General features: G+C 40.2%; 2 protein-coding genes across 2 annotated transcripts in view; one reads left to right on the top strand and one right to left on the bottom strand.

Moving 5' to 3' along the window:
* LOC311291374 (uncharacterized protein) overlaps positions 1-16,951 on the top strand; it is a 668,579-nt gene that overhangs the window by 81,806 nt on the left and 569,822 nt on the right. The window lies entirely within an intron of this gene.
* On the bottom strand, positions 1,230-15,084 carry LOC311290965 (uncharacterized protein). The gene is made up of 6 exons (XM_084409784.1): positions 15,038-15,084; positions 14,613-14,835; positions 3,038-4,961; positions 2,003-2,523; positions 1,555-1,920; positions 1,230-1,388 (listed from the first exon to the last, which is right to left on the bottom strand). Exons 2-4 carry the CDS (start codon positions 14,668-14,670, stop codon positions 2,508-2,510), a joined length of 1,998 nt encoding a protein of 665 aa, XP_084265910.1. The 5' UTR covers positions 14,671-14,835; positions 15,038-15,084; the 3' UTR covers positions 1,230-1,388; positions 1,555-1,920; positions 2,003-2,507.

The raw sequence follows: 16,951 nt of genomic DNA, 5'->3' as shown, positions 1-16,951 counted from the left end.
AAAATGTAATGTGAATTAACAAATGGGGAACGAAGATTGGAGTTTGTAGAGACTAAACATGCCACACATATGATTTTATATAAACCATAGTATGTAAACAGGTCTAAAACAATCCAAAAGTTCACAACACAAAGACCAAACCACATAGAAGGAAAATTATTAGATTAGAAAATGAGATGCATGTTTAAATATATTCCTCAAGTGGATATATATATAATAGGATTAACATGGTTTATATCAAATCCTCAAAAAGAAATCGAGTGAGCTGTCACAGCTCTCTGCAGATTCCTTTTGGGGTTGTAAAACTCTTATCAGTCTAAAAAGGGGGTCCAGTAACAGAACCACGTTCTGTTAGGGATACATTCTATAAAATAGGCACTTATAAGTTCAAACTACACTAGGAAATCACAACTATGTCGATATAAAGGCTAATCATACATGCATACTTAAAAACATCACACATTTTGAATCACATTACACTTTTGAATCACTTATATTCTGAATTAAATGCAAGGAATGTTGGTGTGTGTGTGCAGTGGTCTTTTCTGGCCACCTGGGTTTCTCGCTTGCAGAGAAATGGGGTTTGACTGATAAAGTCTTTGAAGCCACAAGAGAGGAGCTTGGAGATGGTCCTGTTAAGCTTCACTTGGCCACAAACGTGTCAAAAGGGCAATTTGATTCAGACTTTTCGGCGCTAAGCTGTAATTTACATTTGTGAAGTTAAAAGTTAAAAGCCTTTCTGAATCTTAAAATGACAAGTCACCGTGAGATTGACCATACGCAACACAGTCCTAGATGACAAAACAACAATATAACAAAAATGTATGAAAGGAAAACTTATCATCTGCAAACCAAGTATGCAAAGGTTACAACTTTTAAGGGAGTATCAACTTGTAGTAGTTGAATTGTTAGGCATCGAGTATTCCACATAATAACTCAATCTCTGATGACAACAGAGATGACATATTCTGATTGAATAATGAGATGATTGCTCAGGATATAATGAAAGAAAAATAGCATGAAAAAATGGGAAAAGAATGCAGTGGATATTAAGTGAACATAAAATGAGTTGACTATCAGTAAACTGTTGTATATGAATTGAGATACAGGGTTCCCGTGTCTTTAAAAGGGCAAAAATGGATATGGCGTCTAGAATCTCTAGTACTGTTTTTTGAGACATAAATAAATTGTCAGGATTCAGAGAAGGGAGGACCCAGGTGCAGAATGAACGGGGAGTGATATTTATTGACAAAGACAAAAAACAGGCGGAACAGTCCAAACAATAGAGTAGGACACACAACTGGAGAACAGGTGGGTCGAGGGCACACAACTGGAGAACAGGTGGGTCGAGGGCACACAACTGGAGAACAGGTGGGTCGAGGGCACATCTGGAGAACTGGTGGGTCGAGGGCACAACTGGAGAACAGGTGGGTCGATGGCACAACTGGAGAACAGGTGGGTCGAGGGCACAACTGGAGAACAGGTGGGTCGAGGGCACAACTGGAGAACAGGTGGGTCGATGGCACAACTGGAGAACAGGTGGGTCGAGGGCACAACTGGAGAACTGGTGGGTCGAGGGCACAACTGGAGAACAGGTGGGTCGAGGGCACAACTGGAGAACAGGTGGGTCGATGGCACAACTGGAGAACAGGTGGGTCGAGGGCACAGCTGGAGAACAGGTGGGTCGAGGGCACAACTGGAGAACAGGTGGGTCGATGGCACAGCTGGAGAACAGGTGGGTCGAGGGCACAGCTGGAGAACAGGTGGGTCGAGGGCACAGCTGGAGAACAGGTGGGTCGATGGCTCAACTGGAGGACAGGTGGGTCGATGGCTCAACTGGAGAACAGGTGGGTTGAGGGCACATCTGGAGAACAGGTGGGTCGATGGCTCAACTGCAGAACAGGTGGGTCGAGGGCACAACTGGAGAACTGGTGGGTCGATGGCTCAACTGGAGAACCGGTGGGTCGATGGCTCAACTGGAGAACCGGTGGGTCGAGGGCACAGCTGGAGAACAGGTGGGTTGAGGGCACATCTGGAGAACAGGTGGGTCGATGGCTCAACTGCAGAACAGGTGGGTCGAGGGCACAACTGGAGAACTGGTGGGTCGATGGCTCAACTGGAGAACCGGTGGGTCGATGGCTCAACTGGAGAACCGGTGGGTCGAGGGCACAGCTGGAGAACAGGTGGGTCGAGGGCACAGCTGGAGAACAGGTGGGTCGATGGCTCAACTGCAGAACAGGTGGGTCGAGGGCACAACTGGAGAACTGGTGGGTCGAGGGCACATCTGGAGAAGAGGTGGGTCGATGGCTCAACTGGAGAACAGGTGGGTCGAGGGCACATCTGGAGAACAGGTGGGTCAAGGGCACAGCTGGAGAACAGGTGGGTCGAGGGCACAGCTGGAGAACCGGTGGGTCAGGGATTAGACAAACCCAGGCTCTTTGGGAACAGTGGGAACTTGACAGCAGCTCAAGGAACCAGAGGCTTGGCATAGGTGGGATGAAACAGCACTAGGTACTAGAGTGGCTTGCCAGGACAGAAGTAAACAAAAATAAATTAAACAACACTGCAACCTTGCAGAGAAATTGAATGCACACAACGCACAAAACGAACCAGCAAAGACATGAAGGAAAAGAGGCACAATATAAAGGGACCAGAGCACAGGAGGATCAGGTGAGCACAATTAGTGTTGTTGTGTGAGTGCTTGTTTAGCCTGGCTGGACATGTGGCATATGAGAGAAGAAATTGATATTGAATGTGAAAAGAAGGAAATGGTTCTTCCATAACACCGCACTGTGAATTTCCCACACCAGGTGTAATTTATATAGTTCTATATTAGTTATTAACATTATCTATTAAAAAAAAATTATATGTTCTATTAAAGAAAATATAGAAAACAAATATTTTTGTGTGCTATAAAGTGGTTAGAAAAAGTTTAATTGGAATCGGTTAAAATCTGTATCGGCAGGTCAAACTCAATGAAAAATCGGAAATCGGAATCGGCCTAGAAAATTGTAAGCGGTGCATCTCTACTACTTACAATGATTTCAGTCTGTGTTTCAATGGTTTATCCACTGTATGGATCTTCATGTGTCGCTTCAGGTGAGCTTTAGTAGAGAAACTCGTTCCGCACTGATCACACGTGTGCGGCTTCTCTCTGCTGTGGATCCTCTCATGTCTTTTCAGATGTTCCGACAGACTGAATCTCGTGTCACAGTGTGAACACTTGTAAGGTTTTTCTCCAGTGTGGATCTTCTTATGTCTTTTCAGATTTGATGACAGATTGAATCTCTTGTCACAGTGTGAACACTTGTAAGGTTTTTCTCCAGTGTGGATCCTCTCATGGATTTTCAGGTTTCCTGACAGACTGAATCTCTTGTCACAGTGTGAACACTTGTAAGGTTTTTCTCCAGTGTGGATCCTCTCATGGTTTTTCAGGTTTGCTGTCAGACTGAATCTCTTGTCACAGTGTGAACACTTGTAAAGTTTTTCTCCAGTGTGGATCCTCTCATGGATTTTCAGGTTTCCTGACAGACTGAATCTCTTGTCACAGTGTGAACACTTGTAAGGTTTTTCTCCAGTGTGGATCCTCTCATGTTTTTTTAGGTTTGCTGACAGACTGAATCTCTTGTCACAGTGTGAACACTTGTAAGGTTTTTCTCCAGTGTGAATTCTCTGGTGTTGTTTTAAACTGTTTGCTGTAATAAAAGTCTTCTCACACTCAAAGCACATGTACTCTCTTTCACCAGTATGCATTTTTTCATGTCCACGTAAATATTGCAGCGATGAAAAACTCTTTACACACACAGAACATGAATGCGGCTTCTCCTTCGTATGAACTCTCAGGTGTGTCTTCAGCTCTGATGCCCTAAGAAATGTTTTGCAACATTGATGACATGTGAATGTCTTCTCTCCGGTGTGGATCCTCATGTGTATCTTCAGTTCACTTTTAATAGAGAAACTCTTTACGCACTGATCACATGAGAACGGTCTTTCTCCAGTGTGGATCCTCATGTGTATTTTCAGTTCACTTTTAATAGAGAAACTCTTTCCGCACTGATCACACGTGTGCGGCTTCTCTCCAGTGTGGATGCTCTCATGTCTTTTCTGATGTGATATGTGACTGAATCTCTTGTCACAGTGTGAACATTTGTAAGGTCTTTCTCCAGTGTGGATCCTCATGTGTCGCTTCAGTTCACTTTTAAAAGAGAAACTCGTTCCGCACTGATCACATGTGAGCGGCTTCTCTCCAGTGTGGATCCTCTCATGTGTTTTCAGATTTGCATACTGATTGAATCTCTTGTCACAGTGTGAACACTTGTAAGGTTTTTCTCCAGTGTGAATTCTCTGGTGCAGTTTTAAACTGTTTGCTGTAATAAAAGTCTTCTCACACTCAAAGCACATGTACTCTCTCACACCAGTGTGTATTTTCTGATGTGTCTGTAAAGATTGACTCTGTGAAAAACTCTTTCCACACACAGAACATGAATACGGCTTCTCCTTCGTATGAACTCTCAGGTGTGTCTTCAGGTGTGATCCCCTAAGAAATGTTTTGCCACATTGATCACATGAGAATGGCTTCTCTCCGGTGTGGATCCTCATGTGAACATTAAGGGATGAAGATTGACTGAAACTCTTCCCACACTGATCACATGAGAACGGCTTCTCTCCAGTGTGGATCTTCATGTGTATCTTCAGTTCACTTTTAAAAGAGAAACTCTTTCCACACTGATCACACGTGTGCGGCTTCTCTCTAGTGTGGTTTCTCATGTGACGCTCAAGACTTTGTTTGGTTGTGTAACTCTTTCCACATTCAGTGCAGGTTGTAGATTTCTTGGCTCTTCTTTTCTTTAAAAATGTCTGTTTAGTCTTTGAGCGACTCAAAGGTTTTCCTCCAGGTTGGACATGATGTTCCTCCTCCACTTCACTCAGTTCTTCACTCTCCTCGCTCTCTTCCATCAGGTCTGGCATGAAAGAAAAAATTATTACGTTTAATTTTTAGTACATAAAAATATTTCTCTTCATAGAGAGAAATATAAAGTGAAAGGACATGAAAGTGAGCTCTGATGTAATGGTAGAAAGTAGACAACTGCTATAAAATATGATAATTTCATGCCTTTCTATAAATTGATTATATGTCCTTGAAACTTTCCATGAATGAGGTCAATTTATCTTCCAACTATTATTTTTAAAACATTATAGGCATGAATCCCATGTTTCTTTAGCAAGAACTATTAAATATATTTTATCAATAACACAATTATCTAACATTATATTAACATTAAAATGTACAATACTGCCATATTTTGACACCAACTTTGATATTGATATTTATTTTGCTAAAACGTTCCGTCTGCCTCGCTGCCTGCTGTGAGTTTGTTTGCTTCGGTGCTGTAAGCTCCGTCTTAGACTAGTATTTCTTTCTGTTTTGAACCATCATTTTGTATCTTTTCTAATTGTTTATACTACTAAATACAGCTTACCCAACATCTCAGATTAACCTGACATTGCTAGCTTCCGTTATTATTAGCACAACACACTAGTAATTCGCTAGCCTGTTAACATGCCACCCATGCGCTCAGTTATTTATTATTTATTTTCTCTCATGCGCCCTTGCCTTTGAGTTCATAAAATGCCCAGGTGAGTAAGAATCAGTCAACAACACGGTGAGTAAAGTCTTCTCCTGTTATTGTCACCTGCACTTCATGTCACATGTTTAGCATAGCCTTCTCTGTCGACAATATAGGATTTATATGTGATAAATGCAAGGAGACAGTCAGGCTGACGGAGAAGATTTCAGAACTAGAGTCACACATCCAAACTTTAATTGAGGATAGTAAGAGTGCTAGAGCTTTAGATACTGCTTTGGATGCGCCTAGCATAGTGAACTCTTTACATGATTCGGTTCCATCTGAAGTAGAGCCTGCGCAGAAAGGTAAATGGGTGAGTGAGAGATCGCTCTAGTCGCGGATCAAAAAACCACTCTTCCGCTCTGATTACCATAACAAATCGATTAGCCCCGCTCAATGAAACACCCACTGAGAATCCTGTTGATTGTGCCCTAGTAATTGGTGATTCGATCACACGGAACGTGAAAATAGAGACACCAGCCACCATAGTCACATGTTTGCCAGGAGCCAGAGCGCATGACTTCAAAGCAAATTTAAAAGTGCTGGCTAATGCTAATCGTAAATTCTCTAAGATCATTATTCACGTCGGCACTAATGATGTTCGACTCCGCCAGTCAGAGATCACCAAAATTAATATTAAAGAGGTGTGTGAACTCGCAAGTACGATGTCAAGCACTGTAATTTGCTCTGGCCCCCTTCCTGTTCGCAGTGATGAGATACTTAGTAGATTGTGTTCACTCAATGGCTGGCTGTTGAGGTGGTGTCCACTTAATAATATAGAATGGGGCAGACCTGACCTGTCAAAAAGAGATGGTATTCATCCGTCCTGGTATGGTGTTTGATTAGGGTTGGAGATGAACTGTGCAGGACAGTCAATCGGCAGGAGCAGGATTGGGCACCCCTGCCTTACTCCAAAAGCACTCATTGTTAATGATATGATTTCAGACTATAATCTAGATGTGCTGTGTTTGACAGAAACCTGGCTAAAACCAAACAATTACATTACTTTAAATGAGTCCACCCCACAAGATTACTGTTATAAACATGAACCTCATCTGAAAGGCAAAGGGGGAGGTGTTGCTGTAATTTATAGTAATATTTTCAAAACCAAAGAGATGCTCCCAGATGTCATAGATCCTCTTCTTAATATCATTAATTCATCTGTGTCTCTAGGATACATACCAAAAACCTTGAAGCTGGCTATAATTAAACCGCTTGTTAAAAAAATGCAACTTGATCCTACAGAATTAGTCAATTACAGACCAATCTCGAATGAACCCTTTCTGTCAAAGATACTAGAAAAAGCAGTATCCTCACAACTGTGTTCCTTTCTTAAAATAAATTATATCTGTGAGGATTTCCAGTCTGGATTTAGACCGTACCATAGTACTGAAACTGCTCTCGTTAGAGTCACAAATGATTTGCTATTATCATCCGATCGTGGTTGTATCTCGCTATTGGTGTTACTCAATCTTAGTGCTGCATTTGACACCATTGACCACAACATTCTTTTAAATAGACTATAAAACTATGTTGGCATTAGTGGAATTGCACTAGCATGGTTTAAATCATACTTATCTGACCGTTATCAATTTGTAGCAGTAAATGAAGAGATGTCTTATCGATCACAAGTTTAGTATGGCGTACCACAAGGCTCAGTACTAGGACCGCTGCTGTTCACTCTGTACACTCCTAAGCTACCCTTAGGAGATATCATTAGGAAGCATGGCATTAGTTTTCACTGTTATGCTGATGATAATCTGCTCTATATTTCTTTTAAACCTTATGAAACTTACCAATTTACAAAATTAACGGAATGTCTTAACCGAGTTTCCCGCTTTTCGCGCATAAATATTCTCCTCTATTGGGTCTTTATTTTTTTAAACAGCGGGCGTAATATTAATCTGTCTCTGGTCATAATTTAAAGTATATTAACCATTTTGCAGTGCTGCTTATTGATCACGCAGTAAAAATGCCCCTGCCCGCGGCCAAAACCAGACACCTGTGGATGAGAATCCAAAACAAAGACTGGTGGGACGTTGTCCTGCTTCACTTCACAGTGAAATGAGAATTTTAGAATGACGGGAAACTTATTACAGTTTTTCTCAATTGCTTTGGCTCAGTTCTCAAATGATTTTTTTATTTCCCAAAACATTAAGTTCAGATCTCTGAACAATTCACTTCTTTTTCACATCAGATTGGAATTTCTTATTGATTTGAGCAAATTGCAAATGCTTTGGCACATGTGTGCAAAGAGTACATACAACTGTCTGCAGTTTGGACAACAAATAATTGCATATGGCTTGTTGATCAAAACTGATGACTCGATTCTCGCTTATACTGTCAAACACTTCAGAACTTCTCAGACATTTTTTATTGTGTAAGCCATCACATTCAAAACGATCTATTCAATTATCATAATTAGTATGAATGTATATTCTAAAATATATCTGACATTGACATTGTTTGTAATGTCTGCTAAATTGGCACATGACCTCTAATTGCATTCGCAATCTAATTGCAAATTACCTCTAATATGAATCAACCATTTAACCATTTAACCAATCAACATTGGGAGTATATATGTATATGTATATGTATGTATATATATATATATATATATATATATATATATATATATATATATATATAGATTGCCCACAGCACAATCATTGCTGTAGAAGTTTTTGAGAATGGAGGACGTTCACAACCCTGAACTGCAGCAACATGCTCGTGGAAGAGCAATTGGAAGGCGTGTAAGAATACGTGGTGGTGGTAGAGGAAGAAATAATCGAGGAAGAGGTGGAAATAGAAGAGTCAGAGTCTCTGATGAAATCAGAGCCACACTTGTGGATCATGTCATAAATCATGGTTTTACAATGGAAGAGACTGGTCGAAGAGTACAGCCTAATGTAAACAGGTCCACAGTGTCATCAATTGTGCAAACCTTTCGTAGGGAAAAAATATGTTTTTTTTTGTTTTACAGTATGTAAAGTATTTTTACAGTATAAACAACAATATTGTAAAGGTAAATGCAAGTCTATTTGTTTATTCTATAGAACTGCACGACAACCTCGCGCTGGTGGCAGAGCAGCAGCATTTAACCAACTGCAAGAACAAGAAATTTGCAACATGGTCATAGCCAACAATTCCATCAGGCTAAGAGAGATCCAAAGTGCAATCATAAATGACAATAATGTCTTTGCAAATATAAATTCTGTCAGTATTTCCACCATAGACAGAGTTTTAAAAAGACATCAGATGACTATGAAACAGCTCTATAAGGTGCCATTTGACGCCTGGTTCACACCGGACGCCGAAGCGACGCGGAACGGAAAATCACGCGCGGTCTGGCGCCTGCCTGTTCACACCAGACGCGTATTCTCCGCGGCGGTCGACAAGTGCTTCTGCTCAGTTGTTGTTTATTCAGAGCTATTTTTACTTCATGGGTAAGTAAATAACCTCAAAGTGAATACACCATGTTTCTGTAACCAGTAAGTTTGTACACTTCTTTTATTAATCCGTTGTCGAGACACACACGTGTTTAGTTAATACTCGCAGTATTTTAATTTGAAAATTGCTTATATTTTGACAATTGACCAGATGTCTCGTGTTTCTTGGTGTGACTTCCTGCCGGAATGGACGCGGATCACTCGCGGCTCACGCAAAAAATAGACCAGACGCCGAAACTGGCGCTTCACGGCGCGGGCCGGCCGCGGCTCTCCACGTCTGGTGTCGTCGACACCATAGGTTAACATGGGCGCCGAAAGGAAGCGGCCTCCGTTCCGCGCCGCTTCCGCGTTGCTTCGGCATCCGGTGTGAATGAGGCCTGAGAGGAACAGTGAAAGAGTCAAGGCGTTGCGGTACCAGTATGTCCAGGTAAACCATTGGTGTGCACTTAGTGAGTTTTCCTGTTTTTCTAAGATGCCTGTATTACTTTACTGTAAGTTTCAGAAACCCATAAGAAAATACATTTACTGTTACATTTTTTTCTGTGTTTCTTCATAGAGAATCATGGAGTTAGAAGTACATGAAACGACCCACATTCTTGTTTTTGTGGACGAGGCTGGGTTTAATCTGTCCAAAGGCCGGAGACGTGGTCGCAATTTCATTGGACACCGAGCCACAATTAACACACCAGGCCAACATGGGGCCAATATTACAATGTGTGCTGCCATTTCAGAGAACGTTGAGAGCACACATATTCCACACATTGGGCCCTATAATACCCAACTTCTCCTGGCCTTCCTAAATGCACTTTACAGAGACCTGATTCCAGAACAAGAAAGACGTTTAGTTAGACCACATTTGCCTAATTATGTTGTTGTCTGGGATCATGTCAGCTTCCACCGAACCAACAGTGTTAGGGACTGGTTTGCTGCACATGAAAGGAAAACAGTGGAATTCCTTCCACCATACTCTCCATTCCTAAATCCAATAGAAGAGTTTTTTTCAGCATGGAGGTGGAAAGTGTATGATCATAGACCACAAAATCAGATGTCTTTGTTGGATGCTATGAATGCTGCATGTGAGGACATCACAGCTGACCATTGCAGGGGATGGGTGCGGCATTCAAGGAGATTTTTTCCACGGTGTGTGCCAATGGAAAACATCAGATGTGATGTTGATGAAAATCTTTGGCCTGACCAACGTGAGCGACGATGTCCACCAAGAATATTTTTTTTTGTTTTTGATTAGATTTAATTTTCATGGTTGACTGTTGTGGTGAAAAAACAACTAAACATTTTGACCAGTGTGGCTCACACAATGACAAAAATACTTTTGATTTTGGTGGCCTTGGCCAAATTATTGACACAATAACTAGGATTTGAAGCATGAATTAAATGTTTTGGGTGAGTAACTACATTTTGCAGACATGCTATAAAGTTTTGAAGTTCCTGCAAACAGTTGTGACATTTGCACTCACAGTTTAGACAGACTGATCTCATGAAATGGCGTATGTATGACACGCCAATTCGTATTTCCATTTTTGGCGTGCTATCAACACGCATAATAGCTTTTCAGCGTGTTTATCAACGCCGTTGACTTAACGTTACATTACTCTCTATATAAATATATATGACTTACCCCAACCCCGTCCCTAAACCTACCCGTCACTGGGGTTAATACCATTTATGAGTCTTCCCCTACCATCCTAGTAAAAAAATATCGCTCCCCAGATGTAGATTTACATTTTGCTTCGTTTCGCTCGGACATTTAACGGCGTAGACATACACGCGGAATCACTCAGACATTTAACGGCGTAGACATACACGCGGAAGATGACGGCGTGGACATACACGCGGATAGCTCAAAATGCGTATAGATAACACGCCACTTGACTTGAAAGTGGCGTATATGTTTACGCAAAGTCATGATGTCATGTTGGTTTAGAGAATGTTAGGACTGTTTCGAAAAATGTGCCAAAGCAATTGAGAAAAACTGTAATATGACACTTTATTCAACAGGAAGAACAGCTCGTTCCGCGCGTCATACGTCATTACGCTATTTAACTAGGGATGCACTGATGCATCGGCTGAACATCGGTAACGGCCGATATTTGCCTCGTTAACTGCCATCGGCCATCGGGAAATAAAAATGACATTCGCCGATGTCACATGGGCGTCAGTTTGGTTTTATATGCTGTTGATATCCAGTTTGGTTGGACAGAGACGCATTCGGAAGTGCATTTTCAGAAGTGCTGGGTACAATGACGCATTTATTTATTTTTTTTCTATGAGAAAACTCCTTTTCTCGAGAAAAGAATGACCATGGTGTGTAGCAGAAGAAGCGGCGGAGTATGCACGATCCGCGAGTGCTGAAGACGTTCTGCACGGCTTTGATGGGTGCGCAGGAGGACACAAATGGGCGGCGACCGCTTCTTCCAGTGGCGGGAGCTTTTCCCTCAGCGCCGTCAACAGATAGAGCGTTAACTGTACACACCGCAAAGAAGACGACTTGAGCTGCAAAGAAGCTCTGGCCTCCCTGTCAAGGACGCTTGTCAAAAAGTACGGGGAAGCTTGACCGCACTGAATAGTGTGCGCGCGCTCTCTCTCTCTCTCTCTCTCTCTCTCTCTCTCTCTCTCTCTCTCTCTCTCGCAGAAGAGCGCGTGCGCGCTTAAAATGTAATATTTTGGTATGAACATTCACCCGTGTTTTTTCCCTCATAAATGCGAACACGAAAAATAAAATGAATATTATAATGTTTTTTTTGTTGGCTCAGACAATGATTACCAATTTTCTCTCTCATACTGCTCCTCATAACAACTGAAAAAGAACTTATAAATAAGGTTCAACCAGAAAGTGACATTAAAGGTTTTTTTTGTTTCATAAATTGGTCTGATCGAATTTGTGCTCATTCTAGGATATTGTGAAAGTGAAAGTGAAAGTGACACGTGACGGCCAAGTATGGTAACCCATACTTGGAATTTGACCTCTGCATTTAACCCATCCAAGTTAATGCACACACATTAGGAGCAGAGTAGTGAGTTGTTAACACACACACACTGCAAACGTGGATACACACACCCAGAGCAGCGGGCAGCCTTTGTGTGGCGCCCGGGGAGCGATTAGGGGTTAGGTGCCTTGCTCAAGGGCACCTCAGTCATTTCCCACCGGTTCTGGAATCGAACCAGCAACCTTTGGGTTACCAGTCCAACTCCCTAACCACTAGTCCTTGACTGCCCCTATATTGTGATCAAGAGCCGAAAGACTTGTATGTTTCCGTGGCACAAAAGAAGGAATAAATAACAAAAAGACAAAACATCGGCATCGGCCATCGGCCAAGTTGTTATGTTAAACATCGGTATCGGTATCGGCCCAGAATTTCCCAATCGGTGCATCCCTATATTTAACGTCATTGCACATGCGCAGTCCTTTCAGTTTCGGTTTTCAATCCGATCAAGTGTTTACATGTTCTCTCGATCGGATTACAAAAGGGATAAACCACCCCTTTCAATCCGATCGAAATTTCATTCGGATCGAGCTCAATCAGAACGATTAAGGTGTTTACATGAAGTTTTTTTAGTCCGATTGAGCCATCAATCCGATTATAGGTGTCCATGTAAACGCAGCTATTGACAAATGCGGAACAATTAGTCCATGCGTTCATGACCTCAAGGCTAGATTATTGTAATGCTCTACTGGGTGGTTGCCCTGCACGCTTAATAAACAAACTACAGCTGGTCCAAAATGCAGCAGTTCGAGTTCTTACTAGAACCAGGAAGTATGACCATATTAGCCCTGTTCTGTCAACACTGCACTGGCTCCCTATTAAACATTGTATGCATTGTAAAACATTGCTGATTACTTACAGAGCACTAAATGGTTTAGCTCCACAGTACTTGAGCGAGCTCTTTACGCATTATAGTCCTTCACGTCTATTGCGATCTCAAAATTCCAGCCAGTTGATAATACCTAGAATATCAAAATCGACTGCTGGCGGTAGATCCTTTTCCTATTTAGCACCAACATTTTGGAACAGTCTTCCTAACATTGTCCGGGAATAAGACACACTCAGTCATGTCAGTTTAAAGCAAGATTAAAGACTCATCTCTTTGACCTAGCATACACATAACACATTATAGACTTCTATAATTCAATGTTAGGCTGCATAGATTAGGAATCAGCCGGAACCGGGAACACTTCCCATAAATCCTGATGTACTCGTTATACACCATAAGAAGAATGGCATCTACACTAATTTTAGTGTCTTTGTTTATCCCGAGGTTTTCCCGCAGTCCGCCGGATCCAGGCTGTATCCAGATCTGATGAAGGACCTTCGCCTGGACCTGATGTCAATGCAGTGCTGAAGTACCAACTAGTCTCTCCCTATGGAGGATCCCTTTACCACTCTACAGATAAAGCGTTGTTGGGAAAATTTGTTTTTGCCTACCCCGAAGTGACAAAATAGAATTCTGTATCAAAATTTATTTAACAAATGATCGTTGTGACAGAAGCGAATCAATCAAAACTATCTTTAGCTGGAAAATAACTTTATTAAAGAACCGCTATAAAGACAAAACAATCTCTGTTACCTTAAATTATACGCTTATCTCTGTAAAGTTGCTTTGAAACAATCTACATTGTTAAAAGCACTTTATAAATGAAGATGACTTGACTTTTAATTATTAATGGCCGTTCACACTAGACTTTTCCTTCATAGATTTCCATTCATGAGTCTATGAAAGTGAGACACCAGAAACACAAGCTCAAGTGAATAACCCTGTGAGAAATAACACAAACATTTATCATTCAAGTGGAGTGGATTGCTTTTTTTTTTTATTATTATTATTTGTTATACCAGTATGTTAAATTTATGTTTGTGAAAAAGCTGCCACAGAAAGCGGCCGCGGCTTTAACTAGTTTTAAATTAACAATTTTTATTAGCATTATCTGTGTCCTACATGTTTCACTCAACCCTGTTACTCCTGACATGATTTTCCTCCTTTTAAAAACAGAGCATTTCTTAAAACTGTGACATCATCTGGGCTCTTTCTACTGCATGATGGGAAGACAAGAGAATAATCTCAATCCATTGTCTCAGTTTTTACACAAACTGTAGCATTGACTGAATTCATCAACCCTGTTACCAAAGTTACTGTAAGAAGAATCTCTATAATTATGAATAACTTGTATGATATTTGACAAATACAACTTTATCAGTAACTTGGTGTTTACTGATTATTTTTAAAAAATAATTAATTGTTTAACTATGTTGAAAATGACTAAAATTCTGGTAACGTTGTTGCAAATTGTAAACCAGATATAAAATAAATGTAAAATAGTATTTAGCTTGATCTAATATTGATAATCAATATAAAAATGTCTCAAACCTCCCTTTACTGACCATTTGTTGAAGAACAAACCCAGAACATTCTGTATCATTTCATAGTTTAACTGTTTATCTAAAAGTGATGAAGTGCTTGAATGTTTCTAGCATGAATGTTCCTCAGCATCATGAATGAATGAAGAATAAACACCAACCTCTTTGTTCTTCGGTATCTTCAGTGTGTTTCATTCTGCAGGGTTCTGGATCACTCATGTTCTCACTGTCCTCTTTAATAAACTCAGTCTTTGCAGATTTCAGCTCTTCCTGATGTTGTCTTCCCTTTCTAGCTGATGGGAATTTACAGCATTTATTGGAGAATTACTGTGGGAGGAGCTTCACTGATGATGTAATCGTAGTGGGTGGAGCTGGGGAGCTGATCTGCCAAAATCAAACAATTACTCAGTTTGTTTTTGTTTTTTGAACCATCTTCCTTTCAATAGTTAACACACACAGTAACATGCATGAAGCAAAATGTACATGCTTTACATCTGGACTGTTCAGTGCCATTGGACATCAATAAATACAAGAAAACTTTTAAATGAACACATTATATTCTAAACCTGGTATTGGAAGTACATACCCGTACAATTTCAAAGAGAGAAAAAGTTCAGGATTCTATCTCCATTCAGAATCAGCCTAACATAAGAAAAAGGACAACTGAAACATGTGGACTGCATTACAAGATGACAGACTGGCGAGCGCTAGCACACAGCAAAACAAACCACGAGGTTAGCAATTTCTTAAGCACTCAAAACAGCAGTTCTCGACACATCTCGACTAAATATGTGCGCTCATCATAAAATGCACGTACAAGTTACCAGGTGCACTAAAGCTAAAGTTACAACAGGTATATTTCAAGCTTACATCGCACTGATGTGAACACCTACCTCTCTCAGTCCAGTAGAATGCAGACTGAGAAACGAGCACGAAAATTCAGTATATGACCACCACTCTAGCCTCTGTCCAATAGAGGGCGCACTTACACAGCAAACAACTCTCCCGATACCCATGAAATGACTTAACAATACAAGACTCACATAAAACTCACATACCCACAAAATATAAAATGAGAGGTTGCAAAAATATTTGTCATTCTTTAACCTGTTAAATAAGCATCTGTCTATCTATTCATCCTACAGTTCTGGTGCCAATTCATTAATTATTTTGAGCAATTTTTATTGCTAATCCTAACATTATTCTGCTTCTTCATTAAAATCCAGATATCTTCCAAATGTAAATAATGGTAAGAAAAACAGTTAGAATCATCAACACAGAAATAAACGTACAGGCTATTGTAGCCAACAATTTACCCTCAGTCTGACACCAATGAAATGAGCTTTAAGTGTCAATTTACAGGAGATCTGAAGACATCAGCATAATAAATGAGGTGAAAACAGGAACTAATGTCATGAAATAAAGAGTGTTTTCAGCAGATCTGTTAATATTGATGAGCCTCAGACTATCAACACTCATTCAACAAGCCATTCAGGATCATCTCACTTTATTCTGAGTGTTTGCTGTTAGAAACAGATTGAGTAGGCTAAATGATAAAGGATATAACAGCCTGTAAAACTTCTCTATTGGAATAATTGATAAAGTTAGATTTTTTGATAACTACATTCATTACAATAAAGTTATTAGATCATTAAAATGTGCAGAAACTGAAACAGTTTCAGCTTTTTTTTTCTCCAGTTTTTTATTTTTTTTAATAAAGAGCACCACAAGTAATATTATTCCAGGTGTAATATATACAGTATTATTTATGTATAAATTTAAAATGTCTCATCATGTGACTCATTATAGGCTCAATGTAAATGATTTAGCAGTATATGTTGCAGTTTATTTTAATAATGTAAAATAACTAACACATTTAATCTGTATATGTGTCAAAAGAGGAGACATAAAGTGGCTGTAGCAACACTTGAGATTGATTTCCATCAATTCCCCTGACAGATCTCAAACTTTAACTCTTGACTTCGTATTCTGTCCAAACCGGTCCAAACGCACCAGTCAGGTGACTGTAAATGCGCAAAAACTGTTTCCATTGCAGTTTTGGTAAATATTTATTTTTCGAATTGCCTGAAAAACCACCTCATGCTAGCGTAAAAACTTGTTTGCGATAAATGGGAGTTATTGCGAAATTGACGTGTTTTCATTCAGCATATTTTCAATTTGTGCAATTTGAAGGGGAATGGAAACGCGGCTTGTGACACATGTTCTCACTTGAGTCTCATTACTTTCTCTCTACTTCTTGCGTGTGTTCCCCTTGTTCTTTGTCAGATTATTGCGTGTGTAATAGTTCCTGTTTTCACCTCATTTATTATGCTGATGTCTTCAGATCTCCTGTGAATTGACACTTAAAGCTCATTTCATTGGTGTCAGCAGACTGAGGGTGTTTGTTGGTTACTATGTACATTTATTTCTGTCTTTATGCATTGAATTATTTTTCTTACCATTATTTATATTTGGAATAATTTTATTACAATATTTATAT

This window comes from Rutilus rutilus, assembly GCF_951802725.1.
Source record: "Rutilus rutilus genome assembly, chromosome: 1".
NCBI lineage: Eukaryota > Metazoa > Chordata > Actinopteri > Cypriniformes > Leuciscidae > Rutilus > Rutilus rutilus.
The sequence above is the reverse complement of the archived record's forward strand: the minus strand, read 5'-3'. Positions and strand labels throughout refer to the sequence as shown.